The sequence below is a fragment of the Canis aureus genome, chromosome 17, assembly GCF_053574225.1.
Source record: "Canis aureus isolate CA01 chromosome 17, VMU_Caureus_v.1.0, whole genome shotgun sequence".
Classification (NCBI taxonomy): domain Eukaryota; kingdom Metazoa; phylum Chordata; class Mammalia; order Carnivora; family Canidae; genus Canis; species Canis aureus.
In genome coordinates this window covers 22,045,329-22,071,402 of record NC_135627.1, presented here as the reverse complement: position 1 = coordinate 22,071,402, position 26,074 = coordinate 22,045,329, and the positions used below count along the sequence as shown (strand labels likewise).

Below are 26,074 nucleotides of genomic sequence, written 5' to 3'. Positions count from 1 at the left end.
CAGCCAGGTAGCATTTATTAGGCCTTTACTGTAAGCTGCTTATATGTGATACTTGATTTTGGAGACACCAACTTCATTAAATTTTAAAGTTCAAGGAATTTCCGTTAGAATAAACCACTAAGACAAACAAATCATTATGTCCTGCTGTGGTAAATACAATCACAAAAGTATTCAATTTCTTTAAAACAAAGGAAAGGCAGATGTAAATGTTGTGGAATGGTCAGAAAAAGTCTCCCCAAGGGAGATGATACTTTTGAAGGACATCTGAAGAGAGGAGTTGCTAGATAAACATGTAGAGAGAAAGCGCAAAGAAGAAAGCATGTGAAAAGACATGAAAGCCTTCCATCAGAGCCTGATTCATAGCCCAGATTCAATTTAGACAGTTATAATTTTTTCAATTCTAAGATATATATTTTTTCACATTTTTACACCATGGAAGTGAAGGTGCATTTTACATTCAGTGATGTCTTACAGTCACTAGCAGTCAGATGACTATCGTTAGAAAGTTGTATAAAAACTTCCACTGATGCCTTCTATTAAGGTCAAGCAAGAGCCACGATCCATTCATCTCAGATTTGCTGAGACACAGATAGAGATGATGGAGATGGAAATGGAGGGGATGGACAGAAGAGTGGGAGGGACAGAAAGAGGGTGAGAGAGTCAGGAGAGACTGAAGAAGAGATAAAACGTATCTGCTATGAATTTCTTTGAATTCTCTCCTATATTTCTTTTCTTCCTCCTTATTTTCACTGCTTTACTTTTCAGCTACCATCCACAAATAGCTTCTAACACTTCCTGATGGACTTGAGTATGACTTTCAGCTTAAATTAATTATAGAGAATAATTTCGGTGTACCTTCAACAAAGTAGAAATTAATCTGCAAAATAAATCACAAATTAATTTAAAATGCCAGCGAAAATTCTGTCCCTTCTAGAATGCTGATTTATAAGTATATGTATAATCAACAATTGATACATTTCCTGATGCTCATTATGCATCAAACCCTAGGTGGTTCTAATCCTGTCAAGAGCGAGGGCTCTGCTTTCCTAAAATACCAATCCCAGCATTTATTCTACATTACATTTATAGCAGCATGAGGCAGAATACAGGATATTCTGGTTCTTCCACTGGGTCATAAATTATTGAAACACGTTTTTAGTGATTAGTGGTTGAATCCACATTCACTTTTAACTCAGTCTTCTCAAAATTATTCTTTTTTCACATTAATTGAACTAGAAGTACATACTCACTACATTTCAATATTTCTTTTTCATATTTTACCTGAAAGTGAAAAACTATCTTTCTTGATGCTATTTGATTCTGAAAATTAACAAAGAATCTTACACATGTTATGGGATTAGTAAATTACTGGTAAATGTTATGTATATTAGAAAATTGGGATGCCTGGGTGGCTCTGTGGTTGAGCCTCTGCCTTTGGCTCAGGGCATGATTCCAGGGTACCAGAACCAAGTTCTGCTTGGGGCTCCCCACAGGAAGTCTGCTTCTCCCTCTGCCTGTATCTCTACCTCTCTCCCTGTGTCTCTCATAAGTAAATAAATAAAATCTTTAAAAAAGTATATTAGAAAATTTAATTTTTGAAAATGTAAACACACATAAGCAGTGTTACTTGATAAAGAGTATATTAAAAGTTGAGAGACTCATAAATTCAGGTTGAGAATAAAATTTTTTTGTCATTCATTGCACAAATAAAACCCATAAACAAATATTAGCAGGATACATCTAATCAAATCACCTAAGATGAAACATATCTAAAGATACCTGACTCTGATATATAGGTAGTAATCAAAGACACAGATATTAAATTTAAAACTTTCACAATTTTATTTATTTATCTATTTATCTCTCTATTTATTTATTTAGGGAGTGAGCAGAAGGGAGGCATGGAGGGGGGGGCGGAATCTTAAGCAGGCTTGCTGCCCAGCACAGAGCCCCACAAGGGGCTCAATTTCATGATCCTAAGATGATCTGAGGTGAACTCAAGAGACGGTCACTTAACTGACTGAGCCACCCAGGTGCCCCTAAAACTTTCACAATCTTAATTAATTACAAAATTAGAATGCAATTAGACAAAATACATAAAATAGCACATGGGTCGTTGATTATGTAGATTTGACATTTTTCTCATGAACAATCACAAATAAAACCTGCTTGTAGGGATCCCTGGGTGGCGCAGCGGTTTGGCACCTGCCTTTGGCCCAGGGCGCGATCCTGGAGACCCGGGATCGAATCCCGCGTCGGGCTCCCGGTGCATGGAGCCTGCTTCTCCCTCTGCCTGTGTCTCTGCCTCTCTCTCTCTCTCTCTGTGACTATCAAAAATAAATAAAATTAAAAAAAAAAAAAAAACCTGCTTGTATTATTAACATAACACATGATTTTAACAATAAGGAAGAATAATAAATAATAAGGAAAGACCCTGATCAATTAAGATTTATATTGAGGAAATGAAATAATTATGTGTGTAATAATGAAGTACATATATTTGGGGAGTGTGGATCTACAAGTGGCATTGCATGCTAAGAGAGGTTCCCATATAATTTATACTCAAAAGCAAATGTAAGAAATGAAGTCAGATTAAGAGTGAACTGTCGGGGTTTGAAGATGAGCCTAAGAGTTTCCTATTAAAATCAGATGAGAAAAAAAAAAAAACAAAAAAAAAAAACAAAAATAAATAAATAAATAAATAAAATCAGATGAGGCAAAAAGTAAAATTTCCACAGACATCCTGTTCTAAGTTAGCTAGTATCCATCCAGCACTTCAGGAATATTAAGTTAGAAAGATTAAATATTCATCTTCCTAAAAGCAACTAATTTTTTTAGCATTTCTTAAATTTTACTAGCGAATTTACTCATTTACTTATTTAATAATCACTTTGCTCTTCAATTTCATTATTTTTTGCTAATATGAGTGCAATTTCTTTAAAATAATATATTTGCCTACTGACTATGCTTCCTCTTAAAGTGCAAATTTCTTTATAAAGTCTGCATGTGTTGGCAGATGCCCAGCTCTTATTTTGTATCTCACTATCAGAAGGGTTTTAAAACAAACAAACAAATAAAACTCCATTTTAGAGTATTATTTTGTGAGAACATTCATCAGACTCTCCCAACACTTGACACTGCAAATTCAGACACTTCAGAGCACAGAGGACTGTAGAATCACCTTGGCAGACAAGAAGGGGTTTCTAGAAATAACTAGTCTAGCAGTGGCCTAAAGGATTCTGTAGTCTTTTAAAGCTAGCATAGAATGGCTTTAGTGGTCAGTAACAGTGCTTGGTCAACCAACCGTATTTACGTAGCTGTATATTTCTAAGGGGTTTCTTCTGGCCTCAGTCCCCTTAATGATTGGAGGAGTCCTGAGATCCCAAGAGTTACAGCTACTGTGGCTCCCAGTGCCTCCTTTCAAGTGTGCTTAAGCTCTGAGCCCTCGGTTATTCTACATTCTGTAAGATTATGTGTGGGTGTGTAGGGAATATAATTTTAAACATTAAAATAAAACAAACACACATATCCTTCCACTCAGGTTTGAGAAAATTGCAAGAGATAAATAAAATAGGCTTTGGAACTGTGTCTAAACGTGCCTTCTGAATATTGCCCTAACATATGACCTTGTTATACATAATTAAAGCAACATAAATATTTATAAACATCTAAACTCCCCAAATTCAGTAAAATCTGAGTCATTGGGTTTTCTTCCAGCAAAAAGCATCTATTAACTAACATTTGGATATATTAATAATTGTTATTTGAAATGTTGGGCAGATGTAGCAAGCAGATCACAATCTTCATGTGAAAGTCAACAAACAGCCTATCTACTGGGAGATATTAATATTAGCATAATAAAGTTGCTGCACAATAATAATTTAAATTATTATTAAATTAATTATTATTAATAATATTAAATTCCCATCAAGGAAATTACCAATTATTGAGAACACATGGACAGTATATTTGCATACATGTGACATGTGTCTTTTAAAATTGGCAGCAATTTTTTTTAACTTAGTGGTTTTAGGATGACATTCATGGTGAGTGCATTTTATTATGCTCTGATATTTGAAAAGTGAATACATGACATATAGTATATACATTATCATTTTCACTCACTCTCTGTGCTAGTATGAATGTGTATGTATGTGTGTGTGTATATAAACTAAGCGATGCAGCTCCACAGCTATGAGAGCGGTTATTATACAGATTGCTGTCATATCAAAATTAATACATATCAGTGAAATGAACCAAAATCAATCTTTGTGGAATCAAACAAAATACCCATAGTAAAAATATTTTCTTCAAAAAGGAACAAGTTATTTTCTTATATGTGACTTTCAAGTTCATAATCTTGGGCTGCAAAATTGCACCTTAACAAAAGTATTTCTTTAATAGGGGCATTTAGAAAAAACAAACATATTCAATAACAGAATTCAAAGTTAATAAGGTTTGCTTAAAATATAATTTCATGGATGATTGAAGATGATAGAAATCATTCAAAATATACAAGCAAAAAGTATGTATATGTATATACGTATTTAAAGTGGCAATTGAACCATAATATTCCTGATAATATATTTGCATACATACTGGCAAAATTTAATAGATAATACAGCAGAGCAATAATATTAATTAATTGTATGCATATGAAATGATCTACATGCATGATAAACTAATTAACACCAGAGATTAATATTCCTAGTAACTTAAATTGACAGTCCCATATTTGTTTATAAAAGCAACTTTCATGTCTGTTATAGTGCTACAGACTTATTTTAAATATCCCCAAATTATTTATTCATAATGAAGACAGTTATAAAAATTGCTTTATAATTTCTTTAGAGTAGTAAATATGTTTCATATTCAAACCTGATTTAATTTTCCTTACAATTTTATGAGAATTTTTCATTATTTATGTTGTAAATTCAAAATTAAAAACACCATAGTTTCTCCTCTATTCTGTCCTCCAGATCTGTTGGAACAATGTACACGCATGAGTTTTCCAAAATTCATCACTAGGAAGTGCTGTCTGGCAAGCATTCCCATTTTCTTATTCCAGTAGCCAAAAAGAGTTGGTAAAATCTGCAAGCCAGCAACCACTTTAATCTACGGCAGGCTCATGGTGCTATAAATCCATAACTAATCAGGATCAGCTGATAATGAATTCAACTTGTCTTGAACAACGTCTATTCTGGGAAAAAAAAAAAAAAAAAAAAACTTTACTGCAATCCCATGTGGCCTTCTCCAGCTCTTTGCTTTATAGAGTAGACTCCAATCATCTGTAACAACTAATTATATGACACAAAACAATAGGTAACACTTATTCAGTGCTTACAATGTGCTAAGTATGCTAAACATTTTGTGCAAATAAACTCATTTAATCCTCATAACAAATATAGGTATCAGCTGATGCAAAGAAATTAACCAATATTTTAAGCAGTCACTAAAAGGCAGAGATGGAACTAGGCATCCTAAGGAATGTTTATCCAAACCTCTATTTTTAATCACTGCACCATGTGTGAAAAAGTCCATCACACAGTAAAAAGCATCATTACAATCAAAAAGGACACACACCTCTGTATTTTAAAGTATTAAATGGATATATTTTTAAAAGGATTTAACCTATTTTTTCCTAAACAATGATTTAAAAGGAATGAAAGAAAATATACTTCAGGTTTTTGCTCAGTTTCCTTATATAAAGTACCTCTCTGGATGACTTTGGGAAAATATTCTGCATTTTAATTATGTCCTCCATTAAAATGTTATCAAATCAACAAAAATTTCCAAGACATAATGTCCTGATAGTACATGAGTTGGTATCAGAAATGTATGGTATGAGCTTCCTGATAGGAATAAAAGTACCCTAGAGCATTATCTAAAATACATAAATTAATGTGCTTGAACTATAATTGTAGGACACCTTCATCACAGGCCAACTTTATCCCTATAAAATTAACCAATCTTTTGACTTCATTTTTTTTTCTGCCAGTGAACACACTTAGTAAGAATAAAATGTAATGCTTATCTATCGTTCACATTGTGTAATGAAGTTCTTCAAGTATTTTTTTTTTTTTACTAATATTCATTCAGTAAATGAAGGTCTTACACAAATGACATGAAATACTGCCCAAGTAGCATGGAACTTGTGGAACGCTAACAAGTGTTTTATGTTTATTTTGTGCTTTTCAGAATAAGTTAATGATCAAATTAACTGACACTTTTCTTCCTTCTGATGTACACTCAGAAGTCAGAAAATTGAGAGACCTAATTCTCCAATAACCAGAGGTGCACTCTGGTTAAAACATTTACACTGCCTAGGTCCTTCAAATAAAGAGGTAGTAGCCCATGTTTTCCTGTCACTTTTAAAAAACTTAATGTGATTAGCTTTCCATTTCTCTTCATTATTTCTCATTCCCACAATTCTAAAAACATACTCAAAAACTGACCTAAAAAAAGATTCTAATTGTTTTTGCTTTTAATTTTTTTGAGATTTTATTTATTTATTTGAGGGGGAGAGATAAAGAGAGCACAAGCGGGGTTGGGTGGAGAGTAGCAGAAGGACAGGGCGAAGAGGACTCCTAGCTGAGCAGGGAGCCCAGTTTGCAGGGCTCTAACCCAGGACTCCAACCGAGATCATGACCTGAGCCAAAGGCAGACACTTAACCAACTGAGCCACCCAGGTGCCTCTGTTTTTGCTTTTAGATGTGATTTTTAAAATGTTCCTTGAAGTAAATCTGCAATAATTCACTAGATTTTAGAAACCAGATATTTATATTTAGGGACTATTGATCTTCTAAGTGACTCAAGAATTTAAAAACTGATACACTTCCAAATGAGTTTCTCTATTCAGTTGTAAAGTTGAATAGTTAGCCAAAGATGAGCTAGTCCACTTACCTCCATTTGGACTTCACCTAAACCCTTACAAAACAGATTTATAACCTTTTCAATAATTTTTCAGGTATTTTCAAAAAGTATCATATTAAGTTTTTGTAAAAGCAATTCAAAATCTGAATGATTTGTTATCACCATATGGGCATAGAGAGTTATGGCTAAACATTTTCAGCATAGTAATCATTTGTCCTAAAACACCTGAAAATAAATCCCAAATTGAAAAGCGTATTTGCATATGTAGCTTGCTTTTCTAGTACTCTGTTTAACTGTATTACATATTTCTGGGAAAAATGTGTTTATTTTCTTAAACATATATGGAAACACAATATACCTGTCATGCATGCATTTATTTAGTCATGCATGCTCCCACACACTCACAGTCAGTGCTCCCTTGCAGACTTTGGTTTGTGCTACAATTTCTGTGATCCTGAATCTTACCCACTGCTAGCAGGTGCCTGCAGGTGTTTGCCTACAAGAAGTTCATTGACAGTTTATTGCAGCGAGAGTACTTTCTCTGGTAGTGAAAAATAGCTGCAAAAGCACTGCAGGCTAAGTAATGTAGGACAATGATGCTTCATGTACTGTGAATGCATAATTATTCATTATCAGTCAGGCAAAGATTAATCATTCTTCTGTGATATTTTTCCCATGGAAAAACTAGTTATCAAATTCTAGTTTCCACAGATATTGTCAGTGTATTGGAAGGACTGCAGCTGGACTATGAGTCTCATGGACATTTAACTTCTGACAGCTGTGAATGCTTCTTTGTGAATGCAGACATTGCTCTTTGACTCAGAGTTTCTGGAAGAACTCCAAGATGCATTCTCAAGTGCTGCTGCAGACTCTCCGGGTGCATATTAGGAGAAGGTGGTCAGAAACGTCATGAATCGCCAAACGTGGACAGATACTTGTATTTTTCTAAGTACATTTATTTCAGCATAGTTATAAATAGATGAAGTAATAGTCAATGATGAATCTTTTATAAATTTATCAATTATTAAGACATTTAATTTCTTAATTTTAGTAGTGGTATTATCTCATTCTATGTATTCTTTGGAAAAAATTTAGAAAAGTGTGTTATGCAGTTTGGGTTTTTTTAATAATAAATTTATTTTTTGTTGGTGTTCAATTTGCCAACATACAGAATAACACCCAGTGCTCATCCCGTCAAGTGCCCCCCTCAGTGCCTGTCACCCAGTCACCCCCACCCTCCACCCTCCTCCCCTTCCACCACCCCTAGTTCATTTCCCAGAGTTAGGAGTCTTTATGTTCTGTCTCCCTTTCTGATATTTCCTACCCATTTCTTCTCTCTTCCCCTCTATTCCCTTTTACTATTATTTATATTCCCCAAACGAATGAGACCATATAATGTTTGTCCTTCTCCGATTGACTTACTTCACTCAGCATAATACCCTCCAGTTCCATCCACGTCGAAGCAAATGGTGGGTATTTGTCGTTTCTAATGGCTGAGTAATATTCCATTGTATACATAAACCAAATCTTCTTTATCCATTCATCTTTTGATGGATTATCTATATAACAAATTCATATGGCAAAGGGCTATGGGATTGTATCCTTAAACTTCTGCATGAAAGGATTGAAATGATTCCTCCTCAAGGGAACTATTTTAGTATTTCACTATTGATTTTCTTTTAAAGATATATATATATTTTTTGTTTTGTTTTGTTTTAGAGAGGAAGAGAGAAAAGAGAGAGAGCAGGGGTGGGGCAGAGGGAGGCAATCTCAAGCAGACTCCCTGCTGAGCACAGAGCCTGACAAAGGGCTAGATCTCAGGTCTCTGAGATCATGACCTGAGCCTAAATCAAGAGTGAGACATTTAATCGATTGATCCAGCCAGGTACCCCTATTATTGATTTTTTTAAGGAGGTATATAAAGCTTGCTTTGACTCCTGGTTTACTAAATATAAAATAATAATCATTTAAAAACGCGAAAATAGAAAAACCTACTATTAGGACATTTTCAATTTCAGAAAAAAAGTATATTATATATATTCAAAATTATTGTTTTATGAACCTTATATATTCAACTTATTGTGATAGTCAATAATGTCTTTTTATATTCTTAAGGTACATCAATATGGAGACAGTTTATTTATAAATATATTTAGTGATCAGTTTAAGATATATTTTATCATAATATTTATATGAGTAGCATTATATATTAGCAATTCAAACTATTTCTACTGTTGACTTTCTCAGAAAAGATTTGACATTACAGAAATGATGAATCACTTAGAAGCATCTTCATCAAACCTAATTACTAAGTATTGATACACATTATTTTCACTTTCCTTTAAACTAAAGTAAATCCCAAAAGTGTACATCTAAATTAGCAAAGTTAAGTTTTAAAAAAAAGGATACTGAGAGACCCTATACTTCATATCATAGTATATTTCTGCTATGTATTGTTTGTATGAAATAATGGAATATCACCAATTAACTTGAAACAATATAAAGTTGTAATAATTATATGAAAGAATAGGACCTTCTCATAAAACAGCTAGCAAATAGCAAATGACTACATGTATGTTGTAGGCATGTCATACATTTTAGTTGATTGATTCTGAATTATAAATGACGTATGGATTGCTTGTTGATGTTTGTGTTAACTATTGCTGATAAATAAAATTACAAATTGAAAAACCTTGTCAAATAGATTCCTACTCTTTGGGACAAGTCAACTTAAGCTTCCCTTTCTCTAATGAATGGATTATTTCTAAATGCTACTATAAGAATACTATAATGAAAAACTTTTAAATATAAAAATACCTACAAATAAATTTCAGTATTTACATATGAGCAAGAGACTGTATAGTCATTGATCAAAGTCTGTCTTCATAGTAGTCACTACCCATATAATATTGCAATTAAGGACACAGATTGATTGTACAATGAAATGCACCTCTTACACTGGTGATTCAAATCCAAATTGGTTATTTGTTCATTGGGATATGTAACAATTAAAATTACAGCATACATTGTAATATGTCATATGACAATAACTACGAGTCTAGTGTCACTATAAGAGCATCATTAGATTGACAGAATGTTTTGGAATCACAGGACAAAAATACATCATGGAATATTAAACAAAAATAGCCACCATATATCTATTTAACACAAAAGGTACACCATTCACAAGTTAGCATGCTATTATTAATATTTATTTAAATGAAAATAACTTTACATTTTAGGATAAAGTGAATAACTTAAAGTCTACAACTTGGATAAAATTATATTTTTCTTCCAAGGACATTTTTATACTTACCATTGGATTAAATAGGGTGGTTATCATAAGGTCCTTTGTAGAGAAGTACAGTAACTTTTATGTATATATAAAAAAAATATATATATATATATATATATATATATATATATATATATATATATCAGATATATATATGATCTACCCAGAAAGTTGTCTTCGTAAATGCAAGTGTAAAGTTGCCGCAAAGCAAGAGTCAAGAATGGAGTTGAGATCTCTTGAGAGCCACTGCAGTGCTCTGGATCAGGTGGCTTCCTCTGAATTTTGGACTTAAGCTCTTAAGCAATTCATGCCTCTTTTGAAACTATATTGATTTTGGCCACAGAAGTATAATGACGGAAATATAGGTCAATTTTATTATTAATATTTTAGATAAATTGATTGAAAACAAACAAAATTTAATCTCAAAAATTGCAGATTTGTAACTGGGACTGGTTACCAAGCTATCACATCTCTGTTTCAAATGTATAAATATGACTTTATTTAAACGGAGACTTAATCAAATCTACATGGAAATTAGAGGCCATATGTGTATTCTATACATTCATTAATTACAGTTTCTTGTTCCAAAAGCTGCCCACTCTACTTGTACAAGACACCACTGAACCTCAAAATAGAGCTGTTGTATTCAAATGGTGTAATGTAAGAGTTTAAGTGCAATTTTGTTACTGACAGACTTCTCTGCACAAAAAGCCTATTCTAGATAGTTCCTTGAAGCAAAATACCCATTTAGGACTTTCTTTTCCAGTTCTACTAACATTCTGCTGTATGATCTGAAGAAAAGCACCTTAGAGAGTACTTCATCATACATAAAATGGCACTTATCTTCTAATAAAATTCTATCGATATAAAATCATCTACCTTGCCTTCTTTATAGTGCTGTAATAAGGATGTAATAAGAAATTTTGAAATGCCTGTAAAATGCCTTGAAATCTTTAAAAGAATGGCAGAGGTCTTGAACTGAATGCAATTTAAAAGAATTGAACAGAGACCCTCAACAGAATGTAAATCAGGCCCCTAGCCAAATGTGAATCATAATTGTCCTTATTTATTGAGGATGTAATAATCACCATCATTACTTATGAGTGCAGCTGTTCATACTGACTGACTTTCAAAGTATCCCAGAAATTGCAAAAGACACACAGTTTCAGCCTTCTAGGGATTTACACTCTAGATCTGCACTACCCAATATGGTAACCACTAGCTACAGAAAGTGTAAATAAGTTAAAATTTTAAAATTAAAATTGTATATCCTGTGTTACGCCAGCCACATTTCCATTGCTCAGTAGCCATACGTGGCCAATGGCTATTATATTAGACAATGCAGATAGGGGTTATTTCATCATCACAAGGAGTTCTATTGGAAAGCATTCCTACAGAGGCATGGCAAATATATGCTACAAGAAATACTATTCAAGTACACAAGGTAAGCAATAGTATTTCTACATATTATATTCCATTTATTTTGACTGGAGAATGAAGGTGACTGGTCAGAAAGTAAAAATGTTCCTGAAATCCTCCAACTACCCTGTTATGAGCCAACGAATTATTTTGTCTCAGACATAATATGGTTTAAGACAATATATTTACCAAATAAATATTTGTTGAGTAAAAGAAATTGAAAATGGACATGAATTTCTTATGTATAGTGGGTTTTTTTGGAGCTCATTTTTCCACTCTTTGAGGGGAAGCAAACTCCAATTCTTTGCTCAACAAGGAATGATAGTCTAGTCCAGAAGAAAACAGCAACTTTAATCAGGAAATAGAAACTGTCCTAGGCATGTGCTAGATAATGGAAGAGAATGTTCAGATAAGCAAGTCTTCCAAGTTGGTTAAGCAAAGGAGATGTTTTTTTGGTGAAGAAAGGATTTACAGTGAATTCTCTAAAACAATAGCTGGAAGAAAAGGGAAAAGCCAATTAGATGAGTGGGCAGTACAAACCAAAGTTTTGGAGTTGGAAGAAGCTGATTCATTTTGAGGGGATAGAGAGACTTTGGAAGTTTCCTCGTGCATGAAAGATCCCAGCTGATAAAAGTTGAAAAAATATTGTTACTTTAGACATTCTCCTATAAGCAATGGTTCTTCTGAAAATTCTGTGATAAAACTATGTTTTAGGATGGTTAATTATTTTCACTTGTGAGCCCAGAAAGGATACAGAAAATATAGACACATAAAGCCTGTTTGGATTTGTTTAAAAATGACTAGAGATATGTGAGAAACAAGAACCAATAAATCTTAAGAGACAAATCCCAGCTCTAATAGAAAGATACATAGAAAAGCTAATCTAGCTATATAGTAAAAGTGCTTCTTTTCCAGTGGAATATGCATATTTTAAAGTGAGTATAAGCCAGATGGCAGCAGCCTTTGTTCTAACAGGGCCTGATGATAGTTTGTATACTTAAAATATGCCACAATTACACACTCACTCATCTTTCTGCCGATAGCAGTAAAGATCTGCTGCTGACAACTTCAAGTATAATCACTTATCTTCTCTAGAAAATCATTTTGATCTTTCCCTTCAACTCACCACGGTATTAAATAAAAGTAATGTTGCCAGTACACAGCATGGTTCTGCACAGTGAAGGAAATGGAAGCTAGATCTTTTTTTTTTTTTTGCTAGATCTTATTAATTACTATTTTAATAGTTAATATTGGCTGCTGGAATTGAATGTCACATGTTAAAGCTATGAAGAGAAGTCACTTTAACTAATTACTTTAGTCATATATTTAGAAACATAGTGTCTTCATGGATAGCAACATGTCATAGAAAAAAATGGTTCTGAGAACTATGGGACAGAGATTAACCTGGTAAAGTAATATTCCATTTTTCATCACTTCCCATATCATTCTTCCAAATACAAATTTCCCCTGACTTACAACAAAGTTATGTCCCGATAAACCCATTGTAAGTTGAAAATGCGTTTAATACACCTAACCTAGCAAACGTCATTGCTTAGCCCAGCCTACCTTAAATGTGCTCACAAACACATAAATAGCCTACAGCTGGGCAAAATCATCTAACACAAAGCCTATTTTATAAAAAAAAATGTTGAATAATATATGTAATTTATTGAAGACTATACTAAAAGTGAAAAATGGTTATATGTGTTCAGAATGATTATAAGTGTATGGGTTGTTGATGCTTATGATCTCATGGCTGACTGGAAGCTGAGGCTTGCTCCTCACCGACTAGCATCGCAAAAAAAGTATCATACTACATTTTACTGTCCCAGGAAAGGATCAAAATTCAAAATTCCAAGTAGTTTCTACGAAATGTGTATTGCTTTAATACCATGGTATGGTTGAAAATTCTAAGGCAAACCATTATAAATTGGGGACCATCTGTAATACCCTTATCTTTCAAGTACCTATTTTTTAAATTTTTCATGGAAATGTGCATATAAATTGAAATTTTCAAATAATAAAAAATGGAATGTAAGGTGAAAAATCTTCATTCTACTCAAGACTCCCCAGTCTTCTCCCAAAAGGCAAATGTCATTACTGAATTTGTGTATCCTTCCAGAAAAATTATCTCCTCCCCCACAACAGTGTATATAGATGATGCTATACACACTATTAATAATGACAGAACCATATGCTTATATACACTGTTATTAAATGCAGAAGAGTATTCCAAGGTATAGATAGAGATGTACCACTTTTCATTTACACATGTGGGCTGTTCTTAGCTTTACAAATGTAAGCATGTGTTACAATGAACATCTTCTTACATATTGTTTTGTACATTTTATTTTGGTACTATAGGCTACTTTCTGAAAAGATAATTGTCAAAAAAATGCATCTTAAATTTAGGAAGAGAATTCCAATTGGTCCTTCAAAAAGAGTGTTTTAATACATAATCGGTCAAAAGATTATCAGAGTGTATTTACAAGGAACTGAATGAGGCAAGGAAGAAAATTGTCTACTTTATGCACATCTTTCTCTTACATCACTGACAGCAAATCTCTAAGATTGTAAGTAACAAACTAGGTGAATAAATAATGTTGGTGAAATTAATCAGTTGACCTAGCCCTTTTGGGTTCGATAGACATCACTGTATGATAATTTTGATTGTTGTAATTTTTAATGTACCAAACCCATAAAAAAGTTTTACTATTGTTATTTAACTTATCAATTACATAGAGAAATGATCATAAATGGTGACTCGTGTTTTTCCCACCAGGAGAAACTTTTCTGATTTTAGGGATATGTGTTATATATAATTTAAATTTGAAAGACATAAAAATATAATCTATATCTGAAAAATGTGTTTACCAAATAGGGTTGTATAGACTTTTTAGCTACTACTAACACAAAAGTAATCTGTTAGAGCTAATTTTGGAGGAGTGTGGAATTATATTTATATTTATAGCTAATTTTGGAGGAGCCTGGAATTATATTTATATTTAGCATTATGTTTTATAATCTTACCAGTTAAGCTAACAAAAAGAAATGCAAGCTTTACTTACTTTAGATTTCAATAATGTTGATTAGTAATTACAAAATCTCATTATGATTACCAAGAATAATCTCTTTTAGGTTATTTCATAAGGGACTATAATTCTTGAGTAGGCATTTTAATATTCTAAGGAAACAATACACAAATGTAATATGATGAGATATTTTAAGAGATGCATTTAGTATAAGAAATCTTCCAAATAGTCCATAAAACACTAAAATGACAATTCCAATATGAATTCACAAAAATATATGGTCAATTTCAGGTGATAAGTTATGCTCACTGTGGATTGAATTTAAATTTTAATAGGGAAGTATCAGATTATGTCAATAATTTGCATAAATTATTGTCACATATATTACCACATATGAACCGTACTTATGATGATAGTAGATCATGGGCTAATTATGATATGTACAAATATATTCACAAACATTTAAACAAAGATTCCCAACTTTTCACATCCAACCAACTCAATCAAATAATGTTTAATTAAGTATAATGCCCTTAATTCTGGAGATCTATTTGACCAGTCGTTTCATTTTCTAGTTCCCAGAGTGTTTATGTAATCCTGTGCATTCTTTTGAGTATTGTATAAAAGCAAGTATACATATCATATGACTGTATTTTTTAGCATGGATTGAAACATAGATATGCTTGTTCTTGTAGCTAAAAGTCTTGGCTTAGATTTGACCACTGTTACATGATTCATTTATTCTTTTCTAGGATATAGTCAATATTTAAAGCAAATAGGAGGCCAAAGACCGACAAACAAGGATTTTCCTTATTTCTATGATGTTTTTCCTCCTGAGTTCTTCTGTTTGGTCTTTGCATGTCACAGGGTTTTCTCAAAATTCACTTTCCTGCCGAGCAGCTTATAGAGACACCTAGCGGTAAGCCATAATGGTGCCTTCTCAGGCAATCCTTAAGATTGAGTCAATGATAGAAAGTTGTCATCAGGTATTCATTTGAGCCACAAGAAATAAATTAGACTATTTTTGTGTCTGTGTTTCTCACAAGACTGGCACCTAAAATAATTGCAAATATATTTAATACTTTTAGCATGACAAAATTTATTTTTAATTAGGATAATAAATCTTTAAAATGAAAATAATACAAAATCAAAAATTAAACCAAATGCTGATAATTAAGTACAATTGTGATGATTTAAGAAAGTAATGAAGTAATGAACTAAAAATAGCTATTATATAGCTATTTTGAAAAGTCCAATAATTGATTAAACCACTTTATACCTTTTCAGAACTTCTATGGAATTTGTCCACATCGAAAATTATTTCTGTGATAGAATGCCAAAAGTTTCCAACTGTAAATAATATGTAATTTTAAGTTATCACATCTTAACACATTCATTTAAAATATAAAAGCAATATTATATTTTAAAAATAAATTTTCTAAAATATTTGTATCATGGTAGAAGACTATGGACTAAATAAAACAGACACTGACAAGACTTGAAGTTTAAGTTGCCTGTTTATTATATAAGGTACCTGCAGCAAGTGGCTGTCATTCCCCAGCCAAATGTTTCTAAATTTACAGGAAGTTCTTTTTTTTATAGGATCTTACTGTCATTATTCAATATTACAGATTACTTCTTTTCTCCCTCTCTTGTACATGCCCTGAATCGAAACAAAATAAAACTGTTTTCAAACAAAGTATGTATAGGTTACCTGATTTTAGTATATGTGCTGCCGAAGCAAGCACATGTATGGATTATCTGAAAAAAATATTTGCCAAACAGACTGAGAAGAAATTTCAAGAAACGTTGCAAACTTCAAAAGACTGGAATATTTACCACCTCTAGAGAACTTTTAATTTCAATACAGAGAGAGGATGTGGGAAGATATGTTTGTATAGTTTGTGTATATATATAAATATATATATATATCAGAATCTTTATAAACCTATAATTAATCAAAACATTATAACCATAATAGTATCCTAGGTATTACCAAGGAGACAATATCAATTATGTTTAGAATGATTCCAAAACATAAATCATAATTAAATCATAAAATAAAGTAGATAAATATACTTAAGTGGCAAAACTACCCAGTTATCATAGAACAGGCACAGGTGCACTCAGCCTCCTTTGGGCCACTTACTATGACTAACTTTTTTCCTATACCTGGGAAGGACTGCAGGGCTAATACCACAAACACTGGAAATGAATGAATGTAAAGACCCCCCCTCTGGGGAGGGAGGTGCCTGGTTTCATGGAAAGAGACAGGAATACTTACTGCAAAGATGACGCTAGTGGAGTTTAGCAGGTGACTCTTCAAGAAACTCGCTTCCTATGGATACTGCGTTTACTTAGGGGCTTCCAGCTTTTTAGTACATACCAAATGTATTCACATTCTCTCTGAAAAGTCGTTCGCATGCCCTTGCATCGCTCAGACATACCTATAAAACGCAATTCTTAAAAAAAAAAAAGAAAAATTAGCGCCCCTGTTTGCAGCTAGGATGAACCACTCCCTCTTCCAGGGTCCTTTAGAGTGAGTACAGGAGACAGAAGCAGGGGCTGGAGGAAGGCAGGCGACCAGCCCAGGGCTGTTATCGTCTGTCCCCGACCACCAAGAAGCCTGGCACTGTCGGGGTTATTTCCACTCCTCCCTTTTTCCATCCAAGGATTGCACAGTCCCACGCTTGTGTTACGCACATGGTCCAAGACTCCTCTGCCTCCCACGAATGTGACATCCAAGGAGGGCTCCGATCGCGCCGCCCGAATCCAGGGACGCCTTCGCCCTCGGCTGCCATCTATCGGCCACCGAGCGGCCGCTTCGCCCCGGGCCCATCATGTCTGCTGCAGCTTGGCTCGCACCCGCGGCGCGACAATAAACAAGTGCACTGGACGGGGCCCTGTGCCCGAGCTGGAGCAGATGTCTCAGAGCCCCCGGTGATGCTTACCGTGTTGCCACATCTTCAGCGCCCGGGAGGGAAGACGCGATTCTCTCTGAGTGTTTTGGAGCCGCCAGGCTGCCGGGACACGCCACGGGCGTAGAACAACGCTGCTCCTGCCCCCCCCCCTCCCGCCTCCCCCCCGCCCCAGGCCCCCTAAAGGATGTCGGAGATAGAGAGTTCCAAATAATGACGATCGTGCGCCGCATCTGGGGAAGGGATGAGAAAAACCCCTGCAAACACTGGGAGCGATGAAACCGCCAAGAGGATGCGGGAACCGTACAAATACTAATTAGGGGCCGCGGCGGCGGCGGCGGCGGCGGCGGCGGCGGCGGCGGCGGCGGCGGACTCGGCGCGGGGACAGCGGCGGCGGGATCCCAGCGCGGTGGTCGCCGCTGCGCGGGGGGTGGAGGACGGCGCAGGAGCCGCAGCCGCCGCGGGGGTGGCCGAGGGGCCGGTGCCGCCTTCGCTCGCCCCCTCACTACCATGTACAGCGTGCGCTGCAAGAAGAAGGCGGGCGATGCATGCACACCCCCGCGCCCCGCTCCCTCTGGCTAGTCCCCGGGCGTGCGCCACTGACCAGGGGGGAATGTGGTGAAGACCGCGAGGAGGAAAGCCGAGGGGGGAGGGGAGGGGCGGCCAGCGCGAACCCAGGCCGAAGGGTGCGTGGAGCTGGAGGCTGCTGGAGGGGGCGGCGGCTGCTGCTGGCTTGGAGAGAAAGTTGCCCCTTATGCAGATGGCAACTGTAAGTACCCGCCTGGGGAGTGCGGCGGAGGGTGCCCGGGACCCTGCGATCGCGCGCTGGCGCGGGTGGGAACGAGTGTGCGAGCGAGCGTGAGTGTGAGCGGGTGCGATCGCTCGGCGGGGCTGACCGTCACGTTGGAGGGGCCGGCGGTGCCAGGCAGCCTTCACGTCCCCTCCTCGGCTCCGCGCCTCCCCCCTCCTCGGCTCCCTCCCCGCCCCGCCCGGCTCCGGCTCCGGCTCCGGCTCCCGGCCCCTGCCGCGAGGCGCCTCGACCGCGGGTCCTCCGCCGCCCCCTCCTCCTCCCTTCCCTACCGGCCGCTCGCGATCGCCCCCTCCCACCCCGCCCCCACCCCGCTGCCCGCTCCGACTACCGCCGAGAGCGCCGGGGAGAGCCGTTTGGGGAGCCCCAGGACCCGCGGTGGCCACCGCGGCGGCGGCCCCGGGCTGGCGGCGTCCGGGCGCCTCTGTCCTCCGGCCGCTCGGACCGCACCGCTCGCCGCCTTCCTGCCCTGCCTGGGCTCGGGAAACCCAGTGCACACCCCAAAGAGGTATTTTTTATAGGGGCGGCTAGGATGAGTGGGCCCTGGAGATGTGAGACGGGGTAAGTCGACCGTTTACTTTGCAAAAGAGGCTCGCGTGTGTGTGTGTGTGTGTGTGTGTGTGTGTGTGCGGCAGCAGGGTGGCTTTCTTTCCCTCTCCTCCCTCCCCTCCTTCCTTCCCTTTCTCTTCCTTGGCTTTGGGGCGGAGTGGGGGAGGGGAGCCTCGCGTCCTGGAACTCCGGGTGCTTCAGCCTGGGCCGCTGTGGGAGCAGCTGCGCCCGGAGCAGCGGGTCCGGCCTGGGTGCTGGGCTCCAGCCCGCGCAGCCCCACTCTGCCTAATGCGGGATGGGCAGGGCGATGGTCTAGGGTCCAAATTCTTTGGGGCAAACAAATACAGTTCCTCCGCCCCCGCCCTCCAAAAAATAATAATAATCATAATCTGAGATGTGATAATCTGACAATGTGCAACGCACCCATGAATTTACATCGGAGGTGCGTTTCCCAGTCAGAACGTCAGCCTTCCCCGGCTCATTCAACTTTATTTTCTCAAATTTTCGGGCTCCTTTGATGGCAAGGGGGAGGAGAAAGAGAATGGGGTTGAGAGGAAGCTCTTCGACCCCGGCTAACCAGAACTGAATTAAAGTTGTAAACCCTCCAGTTTAATACCGGCTGGACACAATTTGCAATGGGCTGTCAGAAAGGGTGGGAGGTGAATGGGGGCGGGGAAGCAGAGGGAAGGAGGGGGAGGGGACCCAGCCCCCGCCGAATGGATGTGCAGATTTGATCCAGTGGAGAACTGAAATTTCAAGGTAAACGTTTTGCTTTCCATAGGGGGTGTTTTTGCCGCTTTTAAGCCGGGAGGCGTTTGCGGTTGCGTCGGGAGGTCGGCGGTACTTGTGAGGTTTATACACTGTGATTCCGATTCGCCTCGACACGTCTGGGTGGCCACACGTGAAGGTTTCGCAGGCACACTTGCACATGTGCGTGCGGATGCAGGGGCTCTTAATAACGCGGGCCGGATTCAGCTAGGGGAGCAAGATCGAGGTCTCCAGGCTTGAACCCGTGACTCAGAAATGTCTTGGCTTTAGTTTTGGTTGCAATTCGACATCAGACTTCGGTGGTGGTGAGGCAAAGGCAAGGCTGACTGGAGAAAAGGCATGGGTTCCCAGAGCCCGGCGTCTCTATCAAATCCACCCCCCCCCCCACCAGCCCCGCCGCAACCAACCCAACACGCACTCACACACTCACACGCTCTCCATTTATGTCCTTTCCCTTTTGAGTACCGCTGTCGACCCGAAGTGGGAAGTGGAAGGAAGCCTTTAAGAGGACAAAAAAAGAAATCGAGAAAGAAAAGGGGGAGGGGGTCCGGTTGATTCCTCGAGGAGATGAAATTAGGATATTAAAGCACAGACCACTGTCACTTGTCTCCCTCCCTTCACCCTTTCTATTTTGCCTACTAATCAGTCCGGGTGCCCCCTCTCATAAAAGGAGGAGGAAGGGGGAGTGAAACATTGACTATTAAATGTAATAAACAACTCCAGAGATGATGGGGATGCTGGCGAGGTGGTAGTTCAGTCCAAATCTTGCTAATTCAGTAGGGTTAGTTTTGCATACCGTGGCACACAGACGCCGAGCGGGAGGTAAGGGAAGCGTTGGCGCTGGTCCTTGGTTTACTTTTAGCTGATTCCGGGTGAGCGGTAGGAACGTCCTCTTTAAACTCCAGGTATCGGGAGGTGTTCCGGGATTGCGGATGCCTTCGCCGAGTTCTTTGTAATCCACCGTGCAGAACTATTTCTGTGGCTTAAAGATGCGGTTGGGTCGCGTCGCTGACATGATCAATGAGGAGAAGTGGACGCAGGGCGCGCTCAGAGAAGCGCTGCTAAGTGGCTCCGTGCATGCAATTAGGACGCTGATGTGCTTTAAAGCGCGGTAGCGAAGTCCACCATCAAAGCGAACGCGCTCTCCTTGTTCTCCACACTCAAAGCTCCTGAAGACAATTGGTGATTTAAAAGCTTCTTCTGGGTCCTTTTGATGCATTATCTTACATCTTTTCTGCCTCTGGAAAGTGTTCTTTAGGTTCCCACCCTGGCATTTCCAGCATTGGTTTAAAATAGCCCAAGTATTGTGACTCCTTGCTTTTCTGTGAAAACGGGAGACCTTCACGGTGAACTGTTAACTGAGGAGGTTCTAAAAGGAAGGCAGAGGAGTTTGGTATAGGTGAGGTGGGGAACCTTGTAAAATGGTGCTTCTTTTCTCTTAAGTTAGAACCATGAAACTGAACTGACAGCCATTTTATGTATATTTATGGATTGGTTTTGAAAGGGGGGGGGTAAGCAAGGAAAAACACTAAAATGGGATTTTTATCTAACCTGCCCTTATCTTGTAAAGGGCAGCATGTTCCTGTTGTATTCATTAGGAAATGAAATCAACCTTTAAATCAAAATGAATATGAGACATTAATAAAGTCTGAAGAATGTCGGTATTCCACTGGAGTGGGGGGCTGTCATTCATATTCCCTCCTTCTGGATTTCAGAGAAATAGTATTAGGGAACAGAGAGACTTTCTTACCGATCCCTTAAATTTTTGTCATACTCTGTTGTTTCCTTTTTTTTTTTTCCCTCTCTCCCTTGCAGGAGGTAAAATGCACACTTGCTGCCCCCCAGTAACTTTGGAACAGGACCTTCACAGAAAAATGCATAGCTGGATGCTGCAGACTCTAGCGTTTGCTCTAACATCTCTCGTCCTTTCGTGTGCAGAAACCATCGATTATTATGGGGAAATCTGTGACAATGCATGTCCTTGTGAGGAAAAGGATGGCATTTTAACTGTGAGCTGTGAAAACCGGGGGATCATCAGCCTCTCTGAAATTAGCCCTCCCCGGTTCCCAATCTACCACCTCTTGTTGTCTGGAAACCTTTTGAACCGCCTTTATCCCAATGAATTTGTCAATTACACTGGGGCTTCGATTTTGCATCTGGGTAGCAACGTTATCCAGGACATTGAGACTGGGGCTTTCCACGGGCTGCGGGGTTTAAGGAGATTGCATCTGAACAATAATAAGCTGGAACTTCTGCGCGATGATACCTTCCTTGGCCTGGAGAGCCTGGAGTACCTACAGGTCGATTACAATTACATCAGTGTCATTGAACCCAATGCTTTTGGGAAACTGCATTTATTGCAGGTGCTTATCCTCAATGACAATCTCTTGTCTAGTTTACCCAACAACCTTTTCCGTTTTGTGCCCTTAACGCACTTGGACCTGCGGGGGAACCGGCTGAAGCTTCTGCCCTATGTAGGGCTGTTGCAGCACATGGATAAAGTTGTGGAGTTACAGCTGGAAGAAAACCCCTGGAATTGCTCCTGTGAGCTGATCTCTCTCAAGGATTGGCTGGACAGCATCTCCTACTCGGCCCTGGTGGGGGATGTGGTTTGTGAGACCCCCTTCCGCTTACACGGCCGAGATTTGGACGAGGTGTCCAAGCAGGAACTTTGCCCAAGGAAACTTATTTCAGATTATGAGATGAGGCCACAGACGCCTTTGAGCACCACGGGGTATTTACACACTACCCCGGCCTCGGTGAATTCCGTGGCCACTTCTTCCTCTGCTGTTTACAAACCCCCCTTAAAGCCCCCTAAGGGGACCCGCCAACCCAACAAGCCCCGAGTGCGCCCCACCTCTCGGCAGCCCTCCAAGGATTTGGGCTACAGCAACTACGGCCCCAGCATCGCCTACCAGACCAAATCTCCGGTGCCTTTGGAGTGTCCCACCGCGTGCACTTGCAATCTACAAATCTCCGATCTGGGCCTCAACGTCAACTGCCAGGAGCGCAAAATCGAGAGCATCGCAGAGCTGCAGCCCAAGCCCTACAACCCCAAGAAAATGTATCTGACGGAGAATTACATTGCTGTTGTGCGCAGAAGCGACTTCCTGGAGGCCACGGGGCTGGACCTCCTACACCTGGGCAACAACCGCATCTCAATGATCCAGGACCGCGCCTTCGGGGATCTCACCAACCTGAGGCGCCTCTACCTGAATGGCAACAGGATTGAGAGGCTGAGCCCGGAGTTGTTCTACGGCCTGCAAAGCCTGCAGTATCTCTTCCTCCAGTACAATCTCATACGTGAGATTCAGTCTGGGACTTTCGATCCGGTCCCCAACCTCCAGCTGCTATTCCTGAATAACAACCTCCTGCAGACCATGCCCTCAGGCGTCTTCTCGGGCCTGACCCTTCTCAGGCTGAACCTAAGGAGTAACCACTTCACCTCCTTGCCCGTGAGTGGAGTTCTGGACCAGCTGAAATCCCTCATCCAAATCGACCTGCATGACAACCCCTGGGATTGTACCTGCGACGTGGTGGGCATGAAGCTGTGGGTCGAGCAGCTCAAAGTGGGTGTCTTGGTGGACGAGGTCATCTGCAAGGCGCCCAAGAAGTTTGCGGAGACGGACATGCGCTCCATTAAGTCGGAGCTGCTGTGTCCAGACTACTCCGACGTGGTGGTTTCCACGCCCACGCCCTCCTCCATCCAGGTCCCGGCGAGGACCAGCGCGGTGACCCCGGCCGTCCGGATGAACAGCACCGGGGCCCCCGCGGGCTTGGGCGCGGGCGGAGGTGCGTCGTCGGTGCCCTTGTCGGTGTTAATCCTCAGCCTGCTGCTGGTTTTCATCATGTCCGTCTTCGTGGCCGCCGGGCTCTTCGTGCTGGTGATGAAGCGCAGGAAGAAGAACCAGAGCGACCACACCAGCACCAACAATTCCGACGTGAGCTCCTTCAACATGCAGTACAGCGTGTACAGCGGCGGCGGCGGCGCGGGAGGGCACCCGCACGCGCACGTGCACCACCGCGGGCCCGCGCTGCCCAAGGTGAAGACGCCCGCGGGCCACGTGTACGAGTACATCCCCCATCCCCTGGGCCACATGTGCAAAAACCCCATCTACCGCTCCCGAGAGGGCAACTCCGTGGAGGATTACAAAGACCTGCACGAGCTCAAGGTCACCTACAGCAGCAACCACCACCTGCAGCAGCAGCCGCCGCCGCCGCCGCCGCCGCCGCAGCCACAGCCGCCGCCCCCGCCGCAGTTGCAGCTGCAGCCGGGGGAGGAGGAGAGGCGGGAAAGCCACCACTTGCGGAGTCCCGCCTACAGCGTCAGCACCATCGAGCCCCGGGAGGACCTACTGTCGCCGGTGCAGGACGCCGACCGCTTTTACAGGGGCATTTTAGAACCAGACAAACACTGCTCCACCACCCCCGCCGGCAACAGCCTCCCGGAATATCCCAAATTCCCGTGCAGCCCAGCTGCTTACACTTTCTCCCCCAACTATGACCTGAGACGCCCCCATCAGTATTTGCACCCGGGGGCAGGGGACAGCAGGCTGCGGGAACCGGTGCTCTACAGCCCCCCCAGTGCTGTCTTTGTAGAACCCAACCGGAACGAGTATCTGGAGTTAAAAGCAAAACTAAACGTTGAGCCGGACTACCTCGAAGTGCTGGAAAAACAGACCACATTTAGCCAGTTCTAAAAGCAGAGAAACTCCCTTGGAGCTTTTGCGTTTCAAACAGACAAGCAAGCAGACACACACGGTGAACACATTCGATTAATTGTGTTGTTGCAACGTTTAGGGTGAAGTGCCTTGGCACGAGATTCTCAGCTTCGGCAGAAGATACTGAAAGGGTGTGCAGTTTCCTTTAGATTTTTACACACGGGGCAAACATTTGTGTAAACTGGGCACATCGCTTTCTCTTCCTGCGTGTGGGGGAGGAGAGGAGAAGGGTTTACGGAGGGCAGTTTGCTGCGCAGGTGACTTGTTAAAAAAAGGTCGCAGTTATTTTTGTAGTGGTCGGAAGTGCTCTGAATGGTGGAAGATGGCAGCGCATAGATTCTACTCTTCTTCTTTTGTTCCCTTTCCCTCCCCTCCTCCCCCCCCCCTTAAGCCATGGGTGGGTCTAGATGGCTTTGGTGGAGAGATTAGCACACCCCAACTTTACTAGAAAGTTTGTTCTCTCTCTTTCCCTCCCCGCCCAGCCTTCTCTCTTTCTCTGCCTCCCTTCTTCCTCTCATTACTTTTCCTTTCTTTTTAAAGGATGTGTTTGTATGCATTCTGGACATTTGAATTAAACACAAAAATATTGTGATCTGGAAAAGGATCACCATAGATGTGGACAAGTCATTAAAATAACAGAGCTATATGATCCATAATTGATTAGTCAAAATAACTTATTGATGAAATATACAAATATTTTATTGTAGCACCTATTTTTATATACACATTTAGCATTTCTCTTTCCTTCACTATTTAGCCTATGATTTTCACAGAGGTGTCTCACTGTATTAGGAGCTGCATTTCCAAAACCGAAGTGGTATCAGGAAAGCATTTTAAATCGTTAAAAATATGGAGAACTTAATGGGAAAATCATAAAGCCAATGCAACCCACCCAATTGGATCTGTAATTAATTTTTAAAAACCTGATTGTATCCCAATGTATAAAAGACAAAAATTAGGGCAATTAATTGGGTCATTTGAGTAAGAATCGTGTGCAAGTTTCTGGTTTATTAGAGAAGATTTAAAAGTATTTTTATTAGTCAACCAAAATGATGTATTGATTTGACTACTATTGTAGCCGATTTTTGATTGTTTAACCAAACCCAGTTGCATTTGTACAGATCCACATGTACTGGCACCTCAGAAGACCAAATGATGGACTGTACAAATCTCTATACAATGTCTTTATCCCTCTGGGCAGCAAGCAATGATGATAACCACAAACAGGATCTCTGTAAGATGGGGCTACTGTTGTTACAGTCTCATATGTATCCCAGCACATGTAATTTTTTAAATAGTTTCTGAATAAACACTTGATAACTATGTCAAATATGAGGGACTGAAGTAATGATTGCTTAAGGTACAGAAAAAAATAGCTATGTGTGATTGACTGAATCCTCATTATTAACAATTAGGACATAGTAGCTAACTCTTACTCTTGTTATAAAAAAAAATTCCCCTAATTATCAAATTTGAATATATATGTATATATATATATGTAAAATTTGCCTTTGCAAATTCAGGGAATTATGTTTTTCTAAATGTGGCATTTAATGTTTATTAATGAAATTTCAATTGTATACTTTCTTTCCTTACTCAAGTATCCCTCTAATATATGGACCGTGGTAAGTAATAGATTGCCTGTTCATTTTTCTCCCAATGTTATGTATTTTGTTATGTCAGTATTATTT

The 26,074-nt window shown here is 39.9% G+C and overlaps 2 protein-coding genes across 15 annotated transcripts in view; one reads left to right on the top strand and one right to left on the bottom strand.

Annotated features, from left to right (window-relative positions):
- LOC144287846 (uncharacterized) overlaps window positions 1-18,519 on the bottom strand; it is a 122,026-nt gene extending 103,507 nt beyond the window's left edge. For 8 of the 12 annotated variants that reach the window (XM_077855228.1, XM_077855230.1, XM_077855231.1 and 5 more), the window contains exons 1-2: window positions 17,571-18,519; window positions 16,904-17,081 (exon numbers count right to left, since the gene is read on the bottom strand). In XM_077855228.1, coding sequence (XP_077711354.1) covers window positions 17,057-17,081; window positions 17,571-18,049 — 504 coding nt within the window. In that variant the 5' untranslated portion in view covers window positions 18,050-18,519 and the 3' untranslated portion in view covers window positions 16,904-17,056. Of the gene's footprint in view, window positions 1-1,818; window positions 2,166-2,365; window positions 5,201-12,807; window positions 15,674-15,898; window positions 15,970-16,903; window positions 17,082-17,322 lie in introns of those variants that run through there. The other 4 variants (XM_077855229.1, XM_077855238.1, XM_077855239.1 and 1 more) reach the window with 4 other exon arrangements.
- SLITRK5 (SLIT and NTRK like family member 5) lies at window positions 17,192-25,713 on the top strand. Of its 3 annotated transcripts, none has more exons than XM_077855224.1 (2): window positions 17,192-18,306; window positions 21,478-25,713. In XM_077855224.1, exon 2 carries the CDS (start codon window positions 21,486-21,488, stop codon window positions 24,360-24,362), a length of 2,877 nt encoding a protein of 958 aa, XP_077711350.1. In that variant the 5' UTR covers window positions 17,192-18,306; window positions 21,478-21,485; the 3' UTR covers window positions 24,363-25,713. The 3 variants fall into 3 exon arrangements, with proteins under 3 accessions (XP_077711350.1, XP_077711351.1, XP_077711352.1); XM_077855225.1 differs by lacking the exon at window positions 17,192-18,306 and adding an exon at window positions 18,689-18,906; XM_077855226.1 differs by lacking the exon at window positions 17,192-18,306 and adding an exon at window positions 19,047-19,653.
- The last annotated feature ends 361 nt before the right edge of the window (window positions 25,714-26,074 follow it).